This window comes from Pseudophryne corroboree, chromosome 4, assembly GCF_028390025.1.
Source record: "Pseudophryne corroboree isolate aPseCor3 chromosome 4, aPseCor3.hap2, whole genome shotgun sequence".
Taxonomy (NCBI): domain Eukaryota; kingdom Metazoa; phylum Chordata; class Amphibia; order Anura; family Myobatrachidae; genus Pseudophryne; species Pseudophryne corroboree.
This window is the reverse complement of record NC_086447.1, coordinates 648,986,817-649,012,800: the sequence shown is the minus strand read 5'-3', so window position 1 is coordinate 649,012,800 and position 25,984 is coordinate 648,986,817. Positions and strand designations below refer to the sequence as shown.

At 46.2% G+C, this 25,984-nt stretch overlaps 1 protein-coding gene across 14 annotated transcripts in view; it reads right to left on the bottom strand.

Annotated features, from left to right (window-relative positions):
• WDR27 (WD repeat domain 27) overlaps positions 1-25,984 on the bottom strand; it is a 1,147,516-nt gene that overhangs the window by 504,694 nt on the left and 616,838 nt on the right. For all 14 annotated transcript variants that reach the window (XR_010176117.1, XR_010176118.1, XM_063917760.1 and 11 more), the window contains exon 18: positions 3,111-3,232. Coding sequence is in view for 12 of the 14 variants with exons in the window: in XM_063917760.1 (XP_063773830.1) it covers positions 3,111-3,232 (122 nt within the window). In the remaining 2 variants the exon portion in view is untranslated. The remainder of the gene's footprint in view (positions 1-3,110; positions 3,233-25,984) is intronic.

The following is a 25,984-nucleotide window of genomic DNA, read 5'->3' as shown; positions in this document are numbered from 1 at the left end:
TTTGTAAGCAAAGATAAAAAGGACATTGACATTATTGTCAACTGAAAAACAAACTAATTGCTTTGCATCTATTGTTTGATTTCAAGCTAATATTTTCATTATGCTGATCCTCAAAGACTCACTGTGCATTGAGTTAGTTTTTCTGGTCCTGGCTATCCTGCTATTATTATACCATAATTGTATTTCTGCTGGTGTTTTGATACCTGCACCTTGAGATAGCCACTACTTTATTACCAGCTGATTTTTACATCAGACGTAGGACATGTCTGTTTAAGTAATTGCACCAGCCATTCATGAAAAAAGGAGGTATTTTCAGTGGTGATTTAAAGTTTGTGAACCCTTCAGAATTTTCTAAATTTCTACTGCAATGTGGCTTAAAACTACCTAAGAGTTTCACACTCAAAGTCCTAAAATTAGATAAAGAAAACCAAATAAAACAAATGAGACAAAAAAAATTAGACGTGCTCAATTTTTTTATTGAGGAAACTGATCCAATATCCAATATCACATATCTGTGAGTGGCAAAAGTATGTGAACCTTTAAGCTTAATAGATATTTTGAAGGGGAAATTAGGGTCAGGTATTTTCAATCTCAAAGTCTGATGTTCACAACACATTTGTGGAAGTGTATCATGAACAAAGAAGATTTCTGAAGACCTCAGAAGAGTTGTTGATGCTCATCAGGCTGGAAAAGGTTACAAAAGCATCTCTAAAGGAGTTTGAACTCCACCAATCAGCAGTCACATAGATATACAAATGGAGGAAATTCCAGACCATTATTACCCTCCCTAGGAGTGGTCGACCAATAAAGTTCACTCCAAGGCATCTAATAGTTTGCAAGGTCACAAAGGAACCCAAGGTAACCTCTAAGCAACTGAAGACCTTTCTCACATTTGCTAATGTTAATGGTCATAAGTCCACCATCAGGAGGACACTGAACAACAATGGTGTGCATGGTAGCACTGCAAGAAGAAAGCTACTGCTCTCCAAAAAGAACATTGCTACTCGTCTGCAGTTTGATAAAGTTCACCTGGACAAGCCAGACAGCTATTGGAACGATGTTTTGTGAACAGATGAGTCCAAAATAGAGCTTTCTGGATGAAATAAGAATTGTTATGTTTGGAGAAAAGAGAACATTGCATTCCAGCATACAAAGATCATACCATCTGTCAAACACGGTGGTGGTGGTATCATGGTTTGGGCCTGTTTTGCTGCATCTAGCTCAGGACTACTTGCTATCATTGATGGGACAATGAATTATGAATTATACCAGAATATTCTAAAGGAAAATATCAGGACATCTGTTCATGAGCTGTACCTCAAGACAACGTGGGTCACGCAGCAAGACAATGACCCAAAGCACACAAGTCATTTGACCTGATCTTAATTCAATGGAAATGTTGGGGAAGGACCTGAAGTGAGCAGTTCATGGATGGATAGCCACCAACATAACAGAGTTGAAGCTATTTTGTATAGAGGAATCAACAGTTACCAGAAACATTTGCATGCAGTTATTGCTGCACAAGGGGGTCATACCAGACACTAAAAGCAAAGCTTCACATACTTTTGTCACTCACAGATATGCGATATTGGATCATTTTCCTCAATAAAAAAAATAAGCATGTCTAATTTTTTATTTTTGTCTCATTTGTTTGATTTGGATCGCTTTGTCTACTTTTAGGACTTTGAGTGTGAAACTCTTAGGTAGTTTTAAGCCATATTGCAGCAGACATTTTGAAAATTTTGAAGGGTTCACAAACGTTACAGCAACACTGTAAATACCTCCTTTTTTCATGAATGGCTGGTGCAGTTACTTAAAGAGACATATCCTATGTCTGATGTAAAAATCAGCTGGTAATAAAGTAGTGGCTATTTCAAGGTGAGGGTATCAAAACACCAGCAGAAATACAATTATAGTATAATGTGAAAATGTTAAGTAGTTTTAGGTCAAATTTCAGCAGAAATTTTGAAAATACTGAAGAGATCACAAACTTTCAAGCACCACTGTATATACTCACTATTATATCCTAAAAACACAGAACCATGTAGTAAAGATTACACAGTGACGTATCTATAACTGGTACAGGGTTTGTGGTGCACAAAGGTACCTGGATCATAGGGAGCCTCACACAGTACACATTGCACCCAAAATAGACCCCATGGCATAGTGGGTGTCGCCATAGTCAAACCACTGCCGGCTCCATGTCCCATGTATTATATATTTTCAAAAAATGTCACCAATATAGTTTATAGTAAAACTTCAGCATTGAACCAGAGCTTTGCTATCATCTGATAACATCTTTCCAAACATATCACACAAAAGATGCTGCCACTAGCAGAAGATTAAGGGGTGGGGCCTACACACGGGTTACCCAAAGTGGTAATATGCCTCTGGAATTTAGAGTGTCCTGTAGGAATTCTGGGTAATCAATGTTCTTCTGGGTATTCAGTAGGAGAGGGGGTTGCGGTAAGCCTGCAATTCTTGCCTCCAGTGTAGAGTGTACAAGGGTTGAGGAGGGGGTGGCTAGGATTCTCCTTATGGTGGGAGGTGGCTTAATGTAGTGAGCATTTCTGTAGCTTGTAGCGCCCTCGGTTGTCTTGTGCTAGCATACTCTGTATGTCGAGCAGACCCTGGGTGCCAGCCGTTGTAAGAAAGGTGCTGGATGGAGCCCCCATCAAAAAGGCTCTGGGGAGAAAACTGGTAATATAGAAATCAATACTTGCCTCATACTTTGCTTAACCATGTATCCAGATCCCTTTTTATCCTAATAAGTACACTCTTTAGTTGCTCCCTCTTCAGCAAAATCCATTATGGTATCATTAAACTGTTTGCAAAAGTTCTGACTAAAACATTGACTAAAATTAGACTAAAATAAAAACGGAGATCCACTGACTAAATCTTGACTGAAACAAAGCAAAAAGAGACTAAAATGGGACTTTAAACCAACTACAATTTTAAGTAGGAGACTAAGAATAAAACTACATGTAAAATCCTTGTCAAAATTAACATTATGTGGGTTCCATGGCGCTTACTTTTTAATTACAGATTATTTATACAATATACTTTAGAATTTTTTACATACTTAAAGTGAAAATAGGTTATTTATTTACCAGAACCAGCGCACAAACTCCATTTTTCACATTCCAAATCCTCATTGCTCTGTCATCAGCGGTAGAAACCAACCAATTTCTGTCGTAACTCCAGCCCAAGCCATTAATTGCCCCATTGTGGCCTACGAAAGATAATAAATATTGCATTTATAGTTCTCATGAATGCACAATACAAAATGCAACAGTATACACAAATACACCTCAATGTAATGTCTAATAATCACATGGACCAGCTGCATTTGTATTGACACCTGAGGTATTGAATAACATGTCCGGTGAAAGCATGGGGTATTTGGTGTCAAACTATGTATAGGACAATTATATGTACCAGATACTGTTATTTACACCCTGTCATTACACAAGTCTTAGAATTATGATACCACACCTAATGCAGTTTAGTGGCCACTTGTAGACAGTGTTGTTTATCAATGAGCTAGTAGTCAAAGTGTTTTCCTTGAGATCTGTGGTGAGTTCAAAGAACACCCAGAACGCATGACTATGGTGAGATGAGCTATAGTGAGAGAGAGGTTTATTTACTGACAGCTTGTAAAAGCTGGCACGTCCCGGTGTGTTTAAACCTGAAATTTACAAGGGCAATGTTTTAATAGCTATTGAAAGCAGTGTCCTTTTAAATTTTGTGCTTAAATGTGCTGGGAAGCGGTGGCTTTTAGAACCCATTGTTTAGTAAATAATTTCAAAAGTGTTCTAGTTGAGAACAGGGAGGCTTTGCAGAACCTGAATCAATTACTATTTTCCACATTGAGAACAGTAAGTGGATAGTCTTCAATATGATAGAGCTGGACAGGTGATTTTAACCTGGCAGCCTGCATAATGTGCCTAAAAAACTAACACTTAAGATTACAAAAGTTGTGTACAAGACACAAAATTTACTCCATAACCAAGCTGAATATTGTATATTTTAATCCAGATTTAATAAAATGTTAAAATGCAAACCTAAATAAACCTATTTAAAGATAGGGATGCATTTACAACTTCAATTAAAACCTGGAAGCTGGAAAGCATATTGGACCTCATTTAGAGATGGACATAAATGCAAGTTGTGGCTTTGTTTTTGTTCGCAAACTTGATTTTTTAAGTTCTCATTTATATCTTTTCACAATGCACTTAAAATTTTTCCAGGCAACTTGCACTTTCAGATGCTAAAACTAGAAGGCAAGGTCAGGGGTTTCGGGTGGTGTGTAGATGCAGCCAAAGTATAATAAAGGTGTGTTGTGGGTGTGTTGATGCAAACTGCATATGCTCTGTTTACGGGGACATGTAAGTTGTGGTGTAAGCTGTGATCTGATGAGGATGCCTGACACAGGCTGCATCTGATTTGTATCTGTCTAAATCACACCCAGTAATGCAAATGAATTTGAAGCGTTGCAAATTTTACTAAAAAGCAAGATCTACTATGTAATGAATACTTATTTTACAAAAATAAAATAAGAATTTACTCACCGGTAATTCTATTTCTCGTAGTCCGTAGTGGATGCTAGGAACTCCGTAAGGACCATGGGGAATAGACGGGCTCCGCAGGAGACTGGGCACTCTAAAAGAAAGATTAGGTACTATCTGGTGTGCACTGGCTCCTCCCTCTATGCCCCTCCTTCAGACCTCAGTTAGGGAAACTGTGCCCGGAAGAGCTGACACTACAAGGAAAGGATTTTTAATCCAGGGTAAGACTCATACCAGCCACACTGTACAACTTGTGATAACCATACCCAGTTAACAGTATGAACAACAACTGAGCCTCACTCAACGGATGGCTCATAACAATAACTCTTTAGTGAAGCAATAACTATATACATGTATTGCAGAGAGTCCGCACTTGGGACGGGCGCCCAGCATCCACTACGGACTACGAGAAATAGAATTACCGGTGAGTAAATTCTTATTTTCTCTGACGTCCTAGTGGATGCTGGGAACTCCATAAGGGCCATGGGGATTATACCAAAGCTCCCAAACGGGCGGGAGAGTGCGGATGACTCTGCAGCACCGAATGAGCAAACTCAAGGTCCTCCTCAGCCAGGGTATCAAACTTGTAGAATTTAGCAAATGTGTTTGAACCCGACCAAGTAGCAGCTCGGCAAAGCTGTAAAGCCGAGACCCCTCGGGCAGCCGCCCAAGAAGAGCCCACATTCCTTGTGGAATGGGCTTTTACTGATTTAGGATGCGGCAGTCCAGCCGCAGAATCGTGCAACAGATCCAGCGAGCAATAGTTTGCTTTGAAGCAGGAGCACCCAGCTTGTTGGGTGCATGCAGGATAAATAGCGAGTCAGTTTTCCTGACTCCAGCCGTCCTGGAAACATAAATTTTCAAAGCCCGGACTACGTCCAGCAACTTGGAATCCTCCAAGTCCCGAGTAGCCGCAGGCACCACAATAGGTTGGTTCAGATGAAACGCTGATACCACCTTTGGGAGAAATTGGGGACGAGTCCTCAATTCCGCCCTGTCCATATGGAAGATCAGATATGGGCTTTTACATGACAAAGCCGCCAATTCTGACACACGCCTAGCCGAAGCTAAGGCCAACAGCATGACCACCTTCCACGTGAGATACTTTAGTTCCACGGTCTTAAGTGGCTCAAACCAGTGCGATTTCGGGAAATCCAACACAACGTTAAGATCCCAAGGTGCCACTGGAGGCACAAAAGGGGGCTGAATATGCAGCACTCCCTTAACAAACGTCTGAACTTCAGGCAGTGAAGCCAGTTCTTTTTGAAAGAAAATAGATAGAGCCGAAATCTGGACCTTTATGGACCCCAATTTTAGGCCCATAGACACCCCTGACTAGGAAGTGCAGAAATCGACCCAGCTGGAATTCCTCTGTTGGTGCCTTCCTGGCCTCACACCAAGCGACATATTTCCACCATATGCGGTGATAATGCTTTGCTGTCACATCCTTCCTAGCTTTTATCAGCGTAGGAATCACTTCATCTGGAATGCCCTTTTCCGTTAGGATCCGGCGTTCAACCGCCATGCCGTCAAACGCAGCCGCGGTAAGTCTTGGAACAGACAGGGCCCCTGTTGTAACAGGTCCTGTCTGAGAGGCAGAGGCCATGGGTCCTCTGAGATCATTTCTTGTAGTTCTGGGTAGAGATGAGCGGGTTCGGTTTCTCTGAATCCGAACCCGCCAGAACTTCATGTTTTTTTTCACGGGTCCGAGCGACTCGGATCTTCCCGCCTTGCTCGGTTAACCCGAGCGCGCCCGAACGTCATCATGACGCTGTCGGATTCTCGCGAGGCTCGGATTCTATCGCGAGACTCGGATTCTATATAAGGAGCCGCGCGTCGCCGCCATTTTCACACGTGCATTGAGATTGATAGGGAGAGGACGTGGCTGGCGTCCTCTCCGTTTAGAATTAGAATAGATTAGAGAGACACTTGATTTACTAATTTTGGGGAGCATTAGGAGTACTCAGTAGTGTACAGTGCAGAGTTTTGCTGATAGTGACCAGTGACCACCAGTTTTATTTATAATCCGTTCTCTGCCTGAAAAAAGCGATACACAGCACACAGTGACTCAGTCACATACCATATCTGTGTGCACTGCTCAGGCTCAGGCCAGTGTGCTGCCATCATCTATTATCTATATATAATATTATATATATCTGTCTGACTGCTCAGCTCACACAGCTTATAATTGTGGGGGAGACTGGGGAGCACTACTGCAGTGCCAGTTATAGGTTATAGCAGGAGCCAGGAGTACATAATATATTATATAGTGAGTGACCACCAGACACACAGTGCAGTTTATTTAATATATCCGTTCTCTGCCTGAAAAAAGCGATACACACAGTGACTCAGTCAGTCACATACCATATCGGTGTGCACTGCTCAGGCTCAGGCCAGTGTGCTGCATCATCTATATATTAGAGATGAGCGCCGGAAATTTTTCGGGTTTTGTGTTTTGGTTTTGGGTTCGGTTCCGCGGCCGTGTTTTGGGTTCGACCGCGTTTTGGCAAAACCTCACCGAATTTTTTTTGTCGGATTCGGGTGTGTTTTGGATTCGGGTGTTTTTTTCAAAAAACCCTAAAAAACAGCTTAAATCATAGAATTTGGGGGTAATTTTGATCCCAAAGTATTATTAACCTCAAAAAACATAATTTACACTCATTTTCAGCCTATTCTGAACACATCACACCTCACAATATTATTTTTAGTCCTAAAATTTGCACCGAGGTCGCTGTGTGAGTAAGATAAGCGACCCTAGTGGCCGACACAAACACCGGGCCCATCTAGGAGTGGCACTGCAGTGTCACGCAGGATGGCCCTTCCAAAAAACCCTCCCCAAACAGCACATGACGCAAAGAAAAAAAGAGGCGCAATGAGGTAGCTGACTGTGTGAGTAAGATTAGCGACCCTAGTGGCCGACACAAACACCGGGCACATCTAGGAGTGGCACTGCAGTGTCACGCAGGATGTCCCTTCCAAAAAACCCTCCCCAAACAGCACATGACGCAAAGAAAAAAAGAGGCGCAATGAGGTAGCTGACTGTGTGAGTAAGATTAGCGACCCTAGTGGCCGACACAAACACCGGGCCCATCTAGGAGTGGCACTGCAGTGTCACGCAGGATGTCCCTTCCAAAAAACCCTCCCCAAACAGCACATGACGCAAAGAAAAAAAGAGGCGCAATGAGGTAGCTGACTGTGTGAGTAAGATTAGCGACCCTAGTGGCCGACACAAACACCGGGCCCATCTAGGAGTGGCACTGCAGTGTCACGCAGGATGTCCCTTCCAAAAAACCCTCCCCAATCAGCACATGATGCAAAGAAAAAGAAAAGAAAAAAGAGGTGCAAGATGGAATTATCCTTGGGCCCTCCCACCCACCCTTATGTTGTATAAACAAAACAGGACATGCACACTTTAACCAACCCATCATTTCAGTGACAGGGTCTGCCACACGACTGTGACTGATATGACGGGTTGGTTTGGACCCCCCCCAAAAAAGAAGCAATTAATCTCTCCTTGCACAAACTGGCTCTACAGAGGCAAGATGTCCACCTCATCTTCACCCTCCGATATATCACCGTGTACATCCCCCTCCTCACAGATTATCAATTCGTCCCCACTGGAATCCACCATCTCAGCTCCCTGTGTACTTTGTGGAGGCAATTGCTGCTGGTCAATGTCTCCGCGGAGGAATTGATTATAATTCATTTTAATGAACATCATCTTCTCCACATTTTCTGGATGTAACCTCGTACGCCGATTGCTGACAAGGTGAGCGGCGGCACTAAACACTCTTTCGGAGTACACACTTGTGGGAGGGCAACTTAGGTAGAATAAAGCCAGTTTGTGCAAGGGCCTCCAAATTGCCTCTTTTTCCTGCCAGTATAAGTACGGACTGTGTGACGTGCCTACTTGGATGCGGTCACTCATATAATCCTCCACCATTCTATCAATGTTGAGAGAATCATATGCAGTGACAGTAGACGACATGTCCGTAATCGTTGTCAGGTCCTTCAGTCCGGACCAGATGTCAGCATCAGCAGTCGCTCCAGACTGCCCTGCATCACCGCCAGCGGGTGGGCTCGGAATTCTGAGCCTTTTCCTCGCACCCCCAGTTGCGGGAGAATGTGAAGGAGGAGATGTTGACAGGTCGCGTTCCGCTTGACTTGACAATTTTGTCACCAGCAGGTCTTTCAACCCCAGCAGACCTGTGTCTGCCGGAAAGAGAGATCCAAGGTAGGCTTTAAATCTAGGATCGAGCACGGTGGCCAAAATGTAGTGCTCTGATTTCAACAGATTGACCACCCGTGAATCCTTGTTAAGCGAATTAAGGGCTGCATCCACAAGTCCCACATGCCTAGCGGAATCGCTCCGTGTTAGCTCCTTCTTCAATGCCTCCAGCTTCTTCTGCAAAAGCCTGATGAGGGGAATGACCTGACTCAGGCTGGCAGTGTCTGAACTGACTTCACGTGTGGCAAGTTCAAAGGGCATCAGAACCTTGCACAACGTTGAAATCATTCTCCACTGCACTTGAGACAGGTGCATTCCATCTCCTATATCGTGCTCAATTGTATAGGCTTGAATGGCCTTTTGCTGCTCCTCCAACCTCTGAAGCATATAGAGGGTTGAATTCCACCTCGTTACCACTTCTTGCTTCAGATGATGGCAGGGCAGGTTCAGTAGTTTTTGGTGGTGCTCCAGTCTTCTGTACGTGGTGCCTGTACGCCGAAAGTGTCCCGCAATTTTTCTGGCCACCGACAGCATCTCTTGCACGCCCCTGTCGTTTTTTAAAAAATTCTGCACCACCAAATTCAAGGTATGTGCAAAACATGGGACGTGCTGGAATTTGCCCATATTTAATGCACACACAATATTGCTGGCGTTGTCCGATGCCACAAATCCACAGGAGAGTCCAATTGGGGTAAGCCATTCCGCGATGATCTTCCTCAGCTGCCGTAAGAGGTTTTCAGCTGTGTGCGTATTCTGGAAAGCGGTGATACAAAGCGTAGCCTGCCTAGGAAAGAGTTGGCGTTTGCGAGATGCTGCTACTGGTGCCGCCGCTGCTGTTCTTGCGGCGGGAGTCCATACATCTACCCAGTGGGCTGTCACAGTCATATAGTCCTGACCCTGCCCTGCTCCACTTGTCCACATGTCCGTGGTTAAGTGGACATTGGGTACAACTGCATTTTTTAGGACACTGGTGAGTCTTTTTCTGACGTCCGTGTACATTCTCGGTATCGCCTGCCTAGAGAAGTGGAACCTAGATGGTATTTGGTAACGGGGGCACACTGCCTCAATAAATTGTCTAGTTCCCTGTGAACTAACGGCGGATACCGGACGCACGTCTAACACCAACATAGTTGTCAAGGACTCAGTTATCCGCTTTGCAGTAGGATGACTGCTGTGATATTTCATCTTCCTCGCAAAGGACTGTTGAACAGTCAATTGCTTACTGGAAGTAGTACAAGTGGGCTTACGACTTCCCCTCTGGGATGACCATCGACTCCCAGCGGCAACAACAGCAGCGCCAGCAGCAGTAGGCGTTACACGCAAGGATGCATCGGAGGAATCCCAGGCAGGAAAGGACTCGTCAGACTTGCCAGTGACATGGCCTGCAGGACTATTGGCATTCCTGGGGAAGGAGGAAATTGACACTGAGGGAGTTGGTGGGGTGGTTTGCGTGAGCTTGGTTACAAGAGGAAGGGATTTACTGGTCAGTGGACTGCTTCCGCTGTCACCCAAAGTTTTTGAACTTGTCACTGACTTATTATGAATGCGCTGCAGGTGACGTATAAGGGAGGATGTTCCGAGGTGGTTAACGTCCTTACCCCTACTTATTACAGCTTGACAAAGGGAACACACGGCTTGACACCTGTTGTCCGCATTTCTGGTGAAATACCTCCACACCGAAGAGCTGATTTTTTTGGTATTTTCACCTGGCATGTCAACGGCCATATTCCTCCCACGGACAACAGGTGTCTCCCCGGGTGCCTGACTTAAACAAACCACCTCACCATCAGAATCCTCCTGGTCAATTTCCTCCCCAGCGCCAGCAACACCCATATCCTCCTCATCCTGGTGTACTTCAACACTGACATCTTCAATCTGACTATCAGGAACTGGACTGCGGGTGCTCCTTCCAGCACTTGCAGGGGGCATGCAAATAGTGGAAGGCGCATGCTCTTCACGTCCAGTGTTGGGAAGGTCAGGCATCGCAAACGACACAATTGGACTCTCCTTGTGGATTTGGGATTTCAAAGAACGCACAGTTCTTTGCGGTGCTTTTGCCAGCTTGAGTCTTTTCAGTTTTCTAGCGAGAGGCTGAGTGCTTCCATCCTCATGTGAAGCTGAACCACTAGCCATGAACATAGGCCAGGGCCTCAGCCGTTCCTTGCCACTCCGTGTGGTAAATGGCATATTGGCAAGTTTACGCTTCTCCTCCGACAATTTTATTTTAGGTTTTGGAGTCCTTTTTTTTCTGATATTTGGTGTTTTGGATTTGACATGCTCTGTACTATGACATTGGGCATCGGCCTTGGCAGACGACGTTGCTGGCATTTCATCGTCTCGGCCATGACTAGTGGCAGCAGCTTCAGCACGAGGTGGAAGTGGATCTTGATCTTTCCCTAATTTTGGAACCTCAACTTTTTTGTTCTCCATATTTTATAGGCAGAACTAAAAGGCACCTCAGGTAAACAATGGAGATGGATGGATTGGATACTAGTATACAATTATGGACGGACTGCCACGGTTAGGTGGTATAAAAAAACCACGGTTAGGTGGTATATATTATAATAATAATACAATTATGGATGGACGGACTGCCTGCCGACTGCCGACACAGAGGTAGCCACAGCCGTGAACTACCGCACTGTACACTGGTTGATAAAGAGATAGTAGTATACTCGTAACAACTAGTATGACACTATGACGACGGTATAAAGAATGAAAAAAAAACCACGGTTAGGTGGTATATATTATAATAATAATACAATTATGGATGGACGGACTGCCTGCCGACTGCCGACACAGAGGTAGCCACAGCCGTGAACTACCGCACTGTACACTGGTTGATAAAGAGATAGTAGTATACTCGTAACAATTAGGATGACACTATGACGGTATAAAGAATGAAAAAAAAAACCACGGTTAGGTGGTAGGTATATAATAATAAATAATACAATTCTGGTCGGACGGACTGCCTGCCGTGTGCCGACACAGAGGTAGCCACAGCCGTGAACTACCGCACTGTACACTGGTTGATAAAGAGATAGTAGTATACTCGTAACAATTAGGATGACACTATGACGGTATAAAGAATGAAAAAAAAAACCACGGTTAGGTGGTAGGTATATAATAATAAATAATACAATTCTGGTCGGACGGACTGCCTGCCGTGTGCCGACACAGAGGTAGCCACAGCCGTGAACTACCGCACTGTACACTGGTTGATAAAGAGATAGTAGTATACTCGTAACAATTAGGATGACACTATGACGGTATAAAGAATGAAAAAAAAAACCACGGTTAGGTGGTAGGTATATAATAATAAATAATACAATTCTGGTCGGACGGACTGCCTGCCGTGTGCCGACACAGAGGTAGCCACAGCCGTGAACTACCGCACTGTACACTGGTTGATAAAGAGATAGTAGTATACTCGTAACAATTAGGATGACACTATGACGGTATAAAGAATGAAAAAAAAAACCACGGTTAGGTGGTAGGTATATAATAATAAATAATACAATTCTGGTCGGACGGACTGCCTGCCGTGTGCCGACACAGAGGTAGCCACAGCCGTGAACTACCGCACTGTACACTGGTTGATAAAGAGATAGTAGTATACTCGTAACAATTAGGATGACACTATGACGGTATAAAGAATGAAAAAAAAACCACGGTTAGGTGGTAGGTATATAATAATAAATAATACAATTCTGGTCGGACGGACTGCCTGCCGTGTGCCGACACAGAGGTAGCCACAGCCGTGAACTACCGCACTGTACACTGGTTGATAAAGAGATAGTAGTATACTCGTAACAATTAGGATGACACTATGACGGTATAAAGAATGAAAAAAAAACCACGGTTAGGTGGTAGGTATATAATAATAAATAATACAATTCTGGTCGGACGGACTGCCTGCCGTGTGCCGACACAGAGGTAGCCACAGCCGTGAACTACCGCACTGTACACTGGTTGATAAAGAGATAGTAGTATACTCGTAACAATTAGGATGACACTATGACGGTATAAAGAATGAAAAAAAAAACCACGGTTAGGTGGTAGGTATATAATAATAAATAATACAATTCTGGTCGGACGGACTGCCTGCCGTGTGCCGACACAGAGGTAGCCACAGCCGTGAACTACCGCACTGTACACTGGTTGATAAAGAGATAGTAGTATACTCGTAACAATTAGGATGACACTATGACGGTATAAAGAATGAAAAAAAAAACCACGGTTAGGTGGTAGGTATATAATAATAAATAATACAATTCTGGTCGGACGGACTGCCTGCCGTGTGCCGACACAGAGGTAGCCACAGCCGTGAACTACCGCACTGTACACTGGTTGATAAAGAGATAGTAGTATACTCGTAACAATTAGGATGACACTATGACGGTATAAAGAATGAAAAAAAAACCACGGTTAGGTGGTAGGTATATAATAATAAATAATACAATTCTGGTCGGATGGACTGCCTGCCGTGTGCCGACACAGAGGTAGCCACAGCCGTGAACTACCGCACTGTACTGTGTCTGCTGCTAATATAGACTGGTTGATATTTAAAGAGATATTAGTAGTATACAACAATACTATACTGGTGGTCAGGCACTGGTCACCACTCCTGCAGCAAAAGTGTGCACTGTTAATTAATATAATTGTACTCCTGGCTCCTGCTAACAACCTGCAGTGCTCCCCAGTCTCCCCCACAATTAATTATAAGCTTTTAATTTATACATTGATGACTGTGCAGCACACTGGGCTGAGCTGAGTGCACACAGACTGAGTCACACTGTGTGACTGACTGTGCTGTGTATCGTTTTTTTTTTCAGGCAGAGAACGGATATAGCAGAGAGAAGTGAACGGATATATTATATTAAATAAAAGTTAACTAGCAACTGCACTGGTCACTGACTGTGGTAAACTAACTCTGTCTGCGACTCTGCACAATCTCTCTCTCTCTATCTAATCTATCTCTATTCTAATGGAGAGGACGCCAGACACGTCCTCTCCCTATCAATCTCAATGCACGAGTGAAAATGGCGGCGACGCGCGGCTCCTTATATAGAATCCGAGTCTCGCGATAGAATCCGAGCCTCGCGAGAATCCGACAGCGTCATGATGACGTTCGGGCGCGCTCGGGTTAACCGAGCAAGGCGGGAAGATCCGAGTCGCTCGGACCCGTGAAAAAAAACATGAAGTTCGGGCGGGTTCGGATTCCGAGGAACCGAACCCGCTCATCTCTACTATATATATTATATATCTGTCTGACTGCTCAGCTCACACAGCTTATAATTGTGGGGGAGACTGGGGAGCACTACTGCAGTGCCAGTTATAGGTTATAGCAGGAGCCAGGAGTACATAATATTATATTAAAATTAAACAGTGCACACTTTTGCTGCAGGAGTGCCACTGCCAGTGTGACTAGTGACCAGTGACCTGACCACCAGTATATAATATTAGTAGTATACTATCTCTTTATCAACCAGTCTATATTAGCAGCAGACACAGTACAGTGCGGTAGTTCACGGCTGTGGCTACCTCTGTGTCGGCACTCGGCAGCCCGTCCATAATTGTATATACCACCTAACCGTGGTTTTTTTTTCTTTCTTTATACATACATACTAGTTACGAGTATACTATCTCTTTATCAACCAGTCTATATATTAGCAGCAGACACAGTACAGTGCGGTAGTTCACGGCTGTGGCTACCTCTGTGTCGGCACTCGGCAGCCCGTCCATAATTGTATATACCACCTAACCGTGGTTTTTTTTTCTTTCTTTATACATACATACTAGTTACGAGTATACTATCTCTTTATCAACCAGTCTATATATTAGCAGCAGACACAGTACAGTGCGGTAGTTCACGGCTGTGGCTACCTCTGTGTCGGCACTCGGCAGCCCGTCCATAATTGTATATACCACCTAACCGTGGTTTTTTTTTCTTTCTTTATACATACATACATACTAGTTACGAGTATACTATCTCTTTATCAACCAGTCTATATTAGCAGCAGACACAGTACAGTGCGGTAGTTCACGGCTGTGGCTACCTCTGTGTCGGCACTCGGCAGCCCGTCCATAATTGTATATACCACCTAACCGTGGTTTTTTTTCTTTCTTTATACATACATACTAGTTACGAGTATACTATCTCTTTATCAACCAGTCTATATATTAGCAGCAGACACAGTACAGTGCGGTAGTTCACGGCTGTGGCTACCTCTGTGTCGGCACTCGGCAGCCCGTCCATAATTGTATATACCACCTAACCGTGGTTTTTTTTTCTTTCTTTATACATACATACTAGTTACGAGTATACTATCTCTTTATCAACCAGTCTATATATTAGCAGCAGACACAGTACAGTGCGGTAGTTCACGGCTGTGGCTACCTCTGTGTCGGCACTCGGCAGCCCGTCCATAATTGTATATACCACCTAACCGTGGTTTTTTTTTCTTTCTTTATACATACATACTAGTTACGAGTATACTATCTCTTTATCAACCAGTCTATATATTAGCAGCAGACACAGTACAGTGCGGTAGTTCACGGCTGTGGCTACCTCTGTGTCGGCACTCGGCAGCCCGTCCATAATTGTATATACCACCTAACCGTGGTTTTTTTTTCTTTCTTTATACATACATACTAGTTACGAGTATACTATCTCTTTATCAACCAGTCTATATATTAGCAGCAGACACAGTACAGTGCGGTAGTTCACGGCTGTGGCTACCTCTGTGTCGGCACTCGGCAGCCCGTCCATAATTGTATACTAGTATCCAATCCATCCATCTCCATTGTTTACCTGAGGTGCCTTTTAGTTGTGCCTATTAAAATATGGAGAACAAAAATGTTGAGGTTCCAAAATTAGGGAAAGATCAAGATCCACTTCCACCTCGTGCTGAAGCTGCTGCCACTAGTCATGGCCGAGACGATGAAATGCCAGCAACGTCGTCTGCCAAGGCCGATGCCCAATGGCATAGTACAGAGCATGTCAAAACCAAAACACCAAATATCAGTAAAAAAAGGACTCCAAAACCTAAAATAAAATTGTCGGAGGAGAAGCGTAAACTTGCCAATATGCCATTTACCACACGGAGTGGCAAGGAACGGCTGAGGCCCTGGCCTATGTTCATGGCTAGTGGTTCAGCTTCACATGAGGATGGAAGCACTCAGCCTCTCGCTAGAAAACTGAAAAGACTCAAGCTGGCAAAAGCACCGCAAAGAACTGTGCGTTCTTTGAAATCCCAAATCCACAAGGAGAGTCCAATTGTGTCGGTTGCGATGCCTGACCTTCCCAACACTGGACGTGAAGAGCATGCGCCTTCCACCATTTGCACGCCCCCTGCAAGTGCTGGAAGGAGCACCCGCAGTCCAGTTCCTGATAGTCAGATTGAAGATGTCAGTGTTGAAGTACACCAGGATGAGGAGGATATGGGTGTTGCTGGCGCTGGGGAGGAAATTGACCAGGAGGATTCTGATGGTGAGGTGGTTTGTTTAAGTCAGGCACCCGGGGAGACACCTGTTGTCCGTGGGAGGAATATGGCCGTTGACATGCCAGGTGAAAATACCAAAAAAATCAGCTCTTCGGTGTGGAGGTATTTCACCAGAAATGCGGACAACAGGTGTCAAGCCGTGTGTTCCCTTTGTCAAGCTGTAATAAGTAGGGGTAAGGACGTTAACCACCTCGGAACATCCTCCCTTATACGTCACCTGCAGCGCATTCATAATAAGTCAGTGACAAGTTCAAAAACTTTGGGTGACAGCGGAAGCAGTCCACTGACCAGTAAATCCCTTCCTCTTGTAACCAAGCTCACGCAAACCACCCCACCAACTCCCTCAGTGTCAATTTCCTCCTTCCCCAGGAATGCCAATAGTCCTGCAGGCCATGTCACTGGCAATTCTGACGAGTCCTCTCCTGCCTGGGATTCCTCCGATGCATCCTTGCGTGTAACGCCTACTGCTGCTGGCGCTGCTGTTGTTGCCGCTGGGAGTCGATGGTCATCCCAGAGGGGAAGTCGTAAGCCCACTTGTACTACTTCCAGTAAGCAATTGACTGTTCAACAGTCCTTTGCGAGGAAGATGAAATATCACAGCAGTCATCCTACTGCAAAGCGGATAACTGAGTCCTTGACAACTATGTTGGTGTTAGACGTGCGTCCGGTATCCGCCGTTAGTTCACAGGGAACTAGACAATTTATTGAGGCAGTGTGCCCCCGTTACCAAATACCATCTAGGTTCCACTTCTCTAGGCAGGCGATACCGAGAATGTACACGGACGTCAGAAAAAGACTCACCAGTCTCCTAAAAAATGCAGTTGTACCCAATGTCCACTTAACCACGGACATGTGGACAAGTGGAGCAGGGCAGGGTCAGGACTATATGACTGTGACAGCCCACTGGGTAGATGTATGGACTCCCGCCGCAAGAACAGCAGCGGCGGCACCAGTAGCAGCATCTCGCAAACGCCAACTCTTTCCTAGGCAGGCTACGCTTTGTATCACCGCTTTCCAGAATACGCACACAGCTGAAAACCTCTTACGGCAACTGAGGAAGATCATCGCGGAATGGCTTACCCCAATTGGACTCTCCTGTGGATTTGTGGCATCGGACAACGCCAGCAATATTGTGTGTGCATTAAATCTGGGCCAATTCCAGCACGTCCCATGTTTTGCACATACCTTGAATTTGGTGGTGCAGAATTTTTTTAAAAACGACAGGGGCGTGCAAGAGATGCTGTCGGTGGCCAGAAGAATTGCGGGACACTTTCGGCGTACAGGCACCACGTACAGAAAACTGGAGCACCACCAAAAACTACTGAACCTGCCCTGCCATCATCTGAAGCAAGAAGTGGTAACGAGGTGGAATTCAACCCTCTATATGCTTCAGAGGTTGGAGGAGCAGCAAAAGGCCATTCAAGCCTATACAATTGAGCACGATATAGTAGGTGGAATGCACCTGTCTCAAGTGCAGTGGAGAATGATTTCAACGTTGTGCAAGGTTCTGATGCCCTTTGAACTTGCCACACGTGAAGTCAGTTCAGACACTGCCAGCCTGAGTCAGGTCATTCCCCTCATCAGGCTTTTGCAGAAGAAGCTGGAGGCATTGAAGAAGGAGCTAAAAGGGAGCGATTCCGCTAGGCATGTGGGACTTGTGGATGCAGCCCTTAATTCGCTTAACAAGGATTCACGGGTGGTCAATCTGTTGAAATCAGAGCACTACATTTTGGCCACCGTGCTCGATCCTAGATTTAAAGCCTACCTTGGATCTCTCTTTCCGGCAGACACAGGTCTGCTGGGGTTGAAAGACCTGCTGGTGACAAAATTGTCAAGTCAAGCGGAACGCGACCTGTCAACATCTCCTCCTTCACATTCTCCCGCAACTGGGGGTGCGAGGAAAAGGCTCAGAATTCCGAGCCCACCCGCTGGCGGTGATGCAGGGCAGTCTGGAGCGACTGCTGATGCTGACATCTGGTCCGGACTGAAGGACCTGACAACGATTACGGACATGTCGTCTACTGTCACTGCATATGATTCTCTCAACATTGATAGAATGGTGGAGGATTATATGAGTGACCGCATCCAAGTAGGCACGTCACACAGTCCGTACTTATACTGGCAGGAAAAAGAGGCAATTTGGAGGCCCTTGCACAAACTGGCTTTATTCTACCTAAGTTGCCCTCCCACAAGTGTGTACTCCGAAAGAGTGTTTAGTGCCGCCGCTCACCTTGTCAGCAATCGGCGTACGAGGTTACATCCAGAAAATGTGGAGAAGATGATGTTCATTAAAATGAATTATAATCAATTCCTCCGCGGAGACATTGACCAGCAGCAATTGCCTCCACAAAGTACACAGGGAGCTGAGATGGTGGATTCCAGTGGGGACGAATTGATAATCTGTGAGGAGGGGGATGTACACGGTGATATATCGGAGGGTGAAGATGAGGTGGACATCTTGCCTCTGTAGAGCCAGTTTGTGCAAGGAGAGATTAATTGCTTCTTTTTTGGGGGGGGTCCAAACCAACCCGTCATATCAGTCACAGTCGTGTGGCAGACCCTGTCACTGAAATGATGGGTTGGTTAAAGTGTGCATGTCCTGTTTTGTTTATACAACATAAGGGTGGGTGGGAGGGCCCAAGGACAATTCCATCTTGCACCTCTTTTTTCTTTTCTTTTTCTTTGCATCATGTGCTGATTGGGGAGGGTTTTTTTGGAAGGGACATCCTGCGTGACACTGCAGTGCCACTCCTAGATGGGCCCGGTGTTTGTGTCGGCCACTAGGGTCGCTAATCTTACTCACACAGTCAGCTACCTCATTGCGCCTCTTTTTTTCTTTGCGTCATGTGCTGTTTGGGGAGGGTTTTTTGGAAGGGACATCCTGCGTGACACTGCAGTGCCACTCCTAGATGGGCCCGGTGTTTGTGTCGGCCACTAGGGTCGCTAATCTTACTCACACAGCTACCTCATTGCGCCTCTTTTTTTCTTTGCGTCATGTGCTGTTTGGGGAGGGTTTTTTGGAAGGGACATCCTGCGTGACACTGCAGTGCCACTCCTAGATGGGCCCGGTGTTTGTGTCGGCCACTAGGGTCGCTAATCTTACTCACACAGCTACCTCATTGCGCCTCTTTTTTTCTTTGCGTCATGTGCTGTTTGGGGAGGGTTTTTTGGAAGGGACATCCTGCGTGACACTGCAGTGCCACTCCTAGATGGGCCCGGTGTTTGTGTCGGCCACTAGGGTCGCTAATCTTACTCACACAGCTACCTCATTGCGCCTCTTTTTTTCTTTGCGTCATGTGCTGTTTGGGGAGGGTTTTTTGGAAGGGACATCCTGCGTGACACTGCAGTGCCACTCCTAGATGGGCCCGGTGTTTGTGTCGGCCACTAGGGTCGCTAATCTTACTCACACAGCTACCTCATTGCGCCTCTTTTTTTCTTTGCGTCATGTGCTGTTTGGGGAGGGTTTTTTGGAAGGGACATCCTGCGTGACACTGCAGTGCCACTCCTAGATGGGCCCGGTGTTTGTGTCGGCCACTAGGGTCGCTAATCTTACTCACACAGCTACCTCATTGCGCCTCTTTTTTTCTTTGCGTCATGTGCTGTTTGGGGAGGGTTTTTTGGAAGGGACATCCTGCGTGACACTGCAGTGCCACTCCTAGATGGGCCCGGTGTTTGTGTCGGCCACTAGGGTCGCTTATCTTACTCAGACAGCGACCTCGGTGCAAATTTTAGGACTAAAAATAATATTGTGAGGTGTGAGGTTTTCAGAATAGACTGAAAATGAGTGTAAATTATGGTTTTTGAGGTTAATAATACTTTGGGATCAAAATGACCCCCAAATTCTATGATTTAAGCTGTTTTTTAGTGTTTTTTGAAAAAAACACCCGAATCCAAAACACACCCGAATCCGACAAAAAAAATTCGGTGAGGTTTTGCCAAAACGCGTTCGAACCAAAAACACGGCCGCGGAACCGAACCCAAAACCAAAACACAAAACCCGAAAAATTTCAGGCGCTCATCTCTAGTTCTGGGTACCAAGTTCATCTTGGCCAATCCGGAACGATGAGTATAGTTCTTACTCCTCTCTTTCTTACTATCCTCAGTACCTTGGGTATGAGAGGAAGAGGAGGGAACACATAAACCGACTGGTACACCCACGGTGTCACTAGTGCGTCCACAGCTATCACCTGAGGGTCCCTTGACCTGGCGCAATATTTTTTTAGCTTTTTGTTGAGGCGGGACGCCATCATGTCCACCCGTGGCCGTTCCCAGCGATTTACAATCTGTGTGAAGACTTCTTGATGAAGTCCCCACTCTCCCGGGTGGAGGTCGTGCCTGCTGAGGAAGTCTGCTTCCCAGTTGTCCACTCCCGGAATGAACACTGCTGACAGTGCTAGCACGTGATTCTCCGCCCATCGAAGAATCCTTGTGGCTTCTGCCATTGCCATCCTGCTTTTCGTGCCGCCCTGGCGGTTTACATGGGCGACCGCCGTGATGTTGTCTGACTGAATCAGAACTGGGTGGTTTTGAAGCAGGGGCTCTGCTTGACTCAGGGCGTTGTAAATGGCCCTTAGTTCCAGTATATTTATGTGTAGTGAAGTCTCCAGACTTGACCACTGTCCTTGGTAGTTTCTTCCCTGAGTGACTGCCTCCCATCCTCGGAGGCTTGCATCCGTGGTCACCAGGACCCAGTCCTGTATGCCGAACCTGCGGCCCTCGAGAAGATGAGCACTCTGCAGCCACCACAACAGAGACACCCTGGCCCTTGGGGACAGGGTGATCAACCGATGCATCTGAAGATGCGATCCGGACCATTTGTCCAACAGATCCCACTGAAAGATCCTTGCATGGAACCTGCCGAAGGGAATTGCTTCGTAAGAAGCCACCATCTTTCCCAGGACTCGCGTGCAGTGATGCACCGACACCTGTTTTGGTTTCAGGAGGTCCCTGACCAGAGATGACAATTCCTGGGCCTTCTCCACCGGGAGAAACACCTTCTTCTGTTCTGTGTCCAGAATCATGCCCAGGAAAAGCAGACGCGTCGCAGGAATCAGCTGCGACTTTGGGATATTCAGAATCCAGCCGTGCTGTTGTAACACTTCCGGAGAGAGTGCTATGCTGACCAACAACTGCTCTCTGGACCTCGCCTTTATGAGGAGATCGTCCAAGTACGGGATAATTATAACTCCCTTCTTTCGAAGGAGTATCATCATTTCGGCCACTACCTTGGTAAATATTCTCGGTGCCGTGGAGAGACCAAACGGCAACGTCTGGAATTGGTAATGACAGTCTTGTACCACAAACCTGAGGTATTCCTGGTGAGGTGGGTAAATGGGGACATGCAAGTACTGTAAGCCTCCTTGATGTCCAGCGACACCATAAAATCCCCCTCTTCCAGGCTTGCAATAACCGCCCTGAGCGATTCCATTTTGAACCTGAACTTCTTTATATAAGTGTTCAAGGATTTGAAATTCAGGATGGGTCTCACCGAACCGTCCGGTTTCGGTACCACAAACATTGTGGAATAGTAACCCCTGCCCTGTTGAAGGAGGGGGACTTTGATTATCACCTGCTGGAGGTACAGCTTGTGAATTGCCGCCAGTACTACCTCCCTTTCCCTGGGAGCAGCTGGCAAGGCTGATTTGAGGTAACGGCGAGGGGGAGTCGCCTCGAACTCCAGCTTGTATCCCTGAGATACAATTTGTACAGCCCAGAGATCCACTTGTGAGCGAACCCACTGGTTGCTGAAGTTTCGGAGATGCGCCCCCACCGCACCTGGCTCCGCCTGTGGAGCCCCAACGTCATGCGGTGTACTTAGTGGAAGCAGGGGAGGATTTTAGTTCCTGAGAACTGGCTGCCTGGTGCAGCTTCTTTCCTCTACCCTTGCCTCTGGCCAGAAAGGATGCTCCTCTGACCCGCTTGCCTTTCTGAGGCCGAAAGGACTGCATTTGATAATACGGTGCTTGCTTAGGCTGTGAAGGAACCTGAGGTAAAAAAGTCGACTTCCCAGCAGTTGCTGTGGATACGAGGTCCGAGAGACCGTCCCCAAATAATTCCTCCCCCTTATAAGGCAAAACCTCCATGTGTTTTTTAGAATCAGCATCACCTGTCCACTGCCGAGTCCATAATACTCTCCTGGCAGAAATGGACATTGCATTAATTCTAGATGCCAGCAGGCAAATGTCCCTCTGTGCATCCCGCATATATAAGACGACGTCTTTTATATGTTCGATGGTTAGCAAAATAGTATCCCTGTTGAGGGAATCAATGTTGTCTGACAGGGTATCAGTCCATGCTGCTGCAGCACTACACATCCAGGCTGAAGCAATAGCAGGTCTCAGTAGAGCACCAGAGTGTGTATACACAGACTTCAGGATAGCTTCCTGCTTTCTATCCGCAGGATCCTTTAGGGCGGCCGTATCCTGAGACGGCAGTGCCACCCTTTTAGATAAGCGTGTTAGCGCCTTGTCCACCCTAGGGGATGTTTCCCAACGTAACCTATCCGTTGGCGGGAAAGGGTACGCCATCAGTAACCTCTTAGAAATCACTAGTTTCTTATCAGGGGAACTCCACGCTTCTTCACACAAATCATTTAATTCATCAGATGGGGGAAAAGTCACTGGCTGCTTTTTCTCCCCAAACATAATACCCTTTTTGGTGGGGTTCTGGTATGAAAGATAGATAGTGTCTAGTTTTACAGTCAATAGATAGACACCATATGTTAGATGGACATTAGGTCGACAGGGTAAAAAGGTCGACATGGTCAAAATGTCGACATGGAAAATGTCGACAAGTCAAAAGGTCGACAGGTCAAAAGGTCGACAGGGTCAAAAGGTCGACATGAAAATGGTCGACATGAAAAAGGTAGACACCATGTTTTTTGCATTTTTGTGGTTTGTGTGGATAGTTTTGTCATCTGGGACCCCCAATTGTAGAAAGGCATACGCTCGCCATGCTTCGGGCACGGTGGCTCGCTGCGCTCGCCACAAGGTTTATAACCAACTCTATGCCGACATGGATAGAGAAAGTATGAAATAATCCAAAAACATGTTACATTTAAAAAAAAACATTTGTCTATCTTTTTTATGTTGACCTTTTGACCTGTCGACCTGTCGGCCTTTTGACCTGTCGACCTTTTCCATGTCGACCTTTTGACCCTGTCGACCTAATGTCTGTCTAATATATGGTGTCTATCTATCAAACGGATAGGTTTTGGTGGTAACCGGGTTAATATCAGAAATGTGCAATACATCTTTCATTGCAGTAATCATGCATCGGATGGCTTTTGTAGACTGTACATTTGTCTCATCCTCATCTACACTGGAGTCATACTCCGTGTCGACATCTGTGTCTACCATCAGAGCTCGCGGGCGTTTATGAGCCTCTGACGGCTTCTGAGTCGCCTGGGCAGGCGCGGGCTGAGACCCCGGCTGTCCCAAGGCTGCTGCGTCATCGAACCTTTTATGTAAGGAGTTGACACTGTCGGTAAAGACCTTCCACATATCCATCCAATCAGGTGTCGGCCCCGTCGGGGGCGACACCACATGTATCTGCCCCTGCCTCCACGTAACCCTCCTCATCAAACATGACGACACAGCCGTACCGACACACCGTACACACACAGGGAATGCTCAGACTGAGGACAGGACCCCACAAAGTCCTTTGGGGAGACAGAGAGAGAGTATGCCAGCACACACCACAGCACTATATAACACAGGGATTTACACTGCTAATAAGTAATTTTCCCAATAGCTGCTTGTTTGTATCGATTTGCGCCTAAATTTATGTGCCCCCTCTCTCTGTTTTACCCGTCTTGTACCTGGATACTGCAGGGGAGAGCCTGGGGAGCGTTCTTACAGCGGAGCTGTGAAGGGAAAATGGCGCTGGTGTGCTGAGGAAGAAGGCCCCGCCCCCTCAGCGGCGGGCTTCTGTCCCGCGTTTTCTGTAACTTAATGGCGGGGGTTTTTACATATATACAGTTAACTGACTGTATTATGTGTATTTTATGCCAAAAGGTAATATTATTGCTGCCCAGGCCCCCCCCCCCCCCCCCCCAGCGCCCTGCACCCTACAGTGACTGGAGTGTGTGGTGTGCTGTGGGAGCAATGGCGCACAGCTGCAGTGCTGTGCGCTACCTTAATGAAGACAGGAGTCTTCTGCCGCCGATTTCATCGTTCTTCTTCTGGCTCTGCAAGGGGGACGGCGGCGCGGCTCCGCGAACGGACGATCGAGGTCAGGCCCTGTGTTCGAACCCTCTGGAGCTAATGGTGTCCAGTAGCCTAAGAAGCACAAGCTAGCTGCAAGCAGGTAGGTTTGCTTCTCTCCCCTCAGTCCCACGTAGCAGCGAGTCTGTTGCCAGCAGATCTCACTGAAAATAAAAAACCTAACAAATACTTTCTTTTCTAGCAAGCTCAGAAGAGCCCACTAGGAGCACCCAGCTCTGGCCGGGCACAGATTCTAACTGAGGTCTGGAGGAGGGGCATAGAGAGAAGAGCCAGTGCACACCAGATAGTACCTAATCTTTCTTTTAGAGTGCCCAGTCTCCTGCGGAGCCCATCTATTCCCCATGGTCCTTACGGAGTTCCCAGCATCCACTAGGACGTCAGAGAAATTATGTTTACTACTCTCTTCCCCCGGCTACTGCAGATCAGTCCCTGTAATATGCCAGCAGCTGCGGTTCCCATAGAGATACGTGCAGCATTGTTTTACATTTAAAGGGAATGCACCTCCTCACTGCAGTGTTTAAAGCCCCTGTGAAATTTTAAACCAAATCTGTGTTCCTGTTTCTTGTTATTCCTTTGTCCTAATCCCGGTCTGTCTCCTGGTAACTAGTTTTACCGTACTAGTCTGACAACTACGCTGCTGTACGCCTCTCAGCGTTTAATCAGTTCCAGCTCCAGTGTATTCCAGCCCCATACTTGGGAACACAGACAGAAGACGGAGCCCAAAACCTCCTTGCAGGGGTCCCTGAGTCACCATCACGTTAGACTCCAGTCCTTTGTTCTGGGTATCTGACAGTACTACAGTATGGGTCAGCATCCACATTAACAACCCATGAGTTGCCACAGTAAGATTCTCAGAATAGAGTCTCTTCTATGGGCTCTCCTCTGACTAGTTTGCTAGTGTGGGCAAATGTCATCAGCATCATCTGCTACTGTTATAAGCCACTGCTGTGACTCATTCCTGTTTGTGTTCTGTCTCCTAGCAACCTGGAATCTGGCTGCTACATATGTAGCACACCTGTTTGAAATGTTTTTGTTACCTGACTCCTCCTGTGATTGGCCCCAGTTCTTGTAACCCTGTTTTCTCTGTCTGAACGCCATATCTGTTCCTTAGTCCTGATTCCTTGTCAGTCTATGCCTCATAGGATCCTGCCCAGTACCTGCCATCCTGGGTCTGTTTCTGCGCAGTGTCAACATCTAGACATAGCCCTCCAGTTATTCTCATGCATGGTCCTGATACTTGCCTAACTCCTGCCAAGTCTTCGTGAGTTTATCCTGCCACCTCAGGTCTCATGAACATTCAGCCTGTGTGTCCTTGGTTGTCGGTAACAAACTTTGTTCACTCCAGCCGTGCCTGTAGTCACAGGCCTGCAGCAATTTTTGGATATCTCTATCAGTACTCAAAGCTACAGCTCTGCCTATGTGTGTTATTACAGCCTAGTCACTATTCATCAAGCAAGT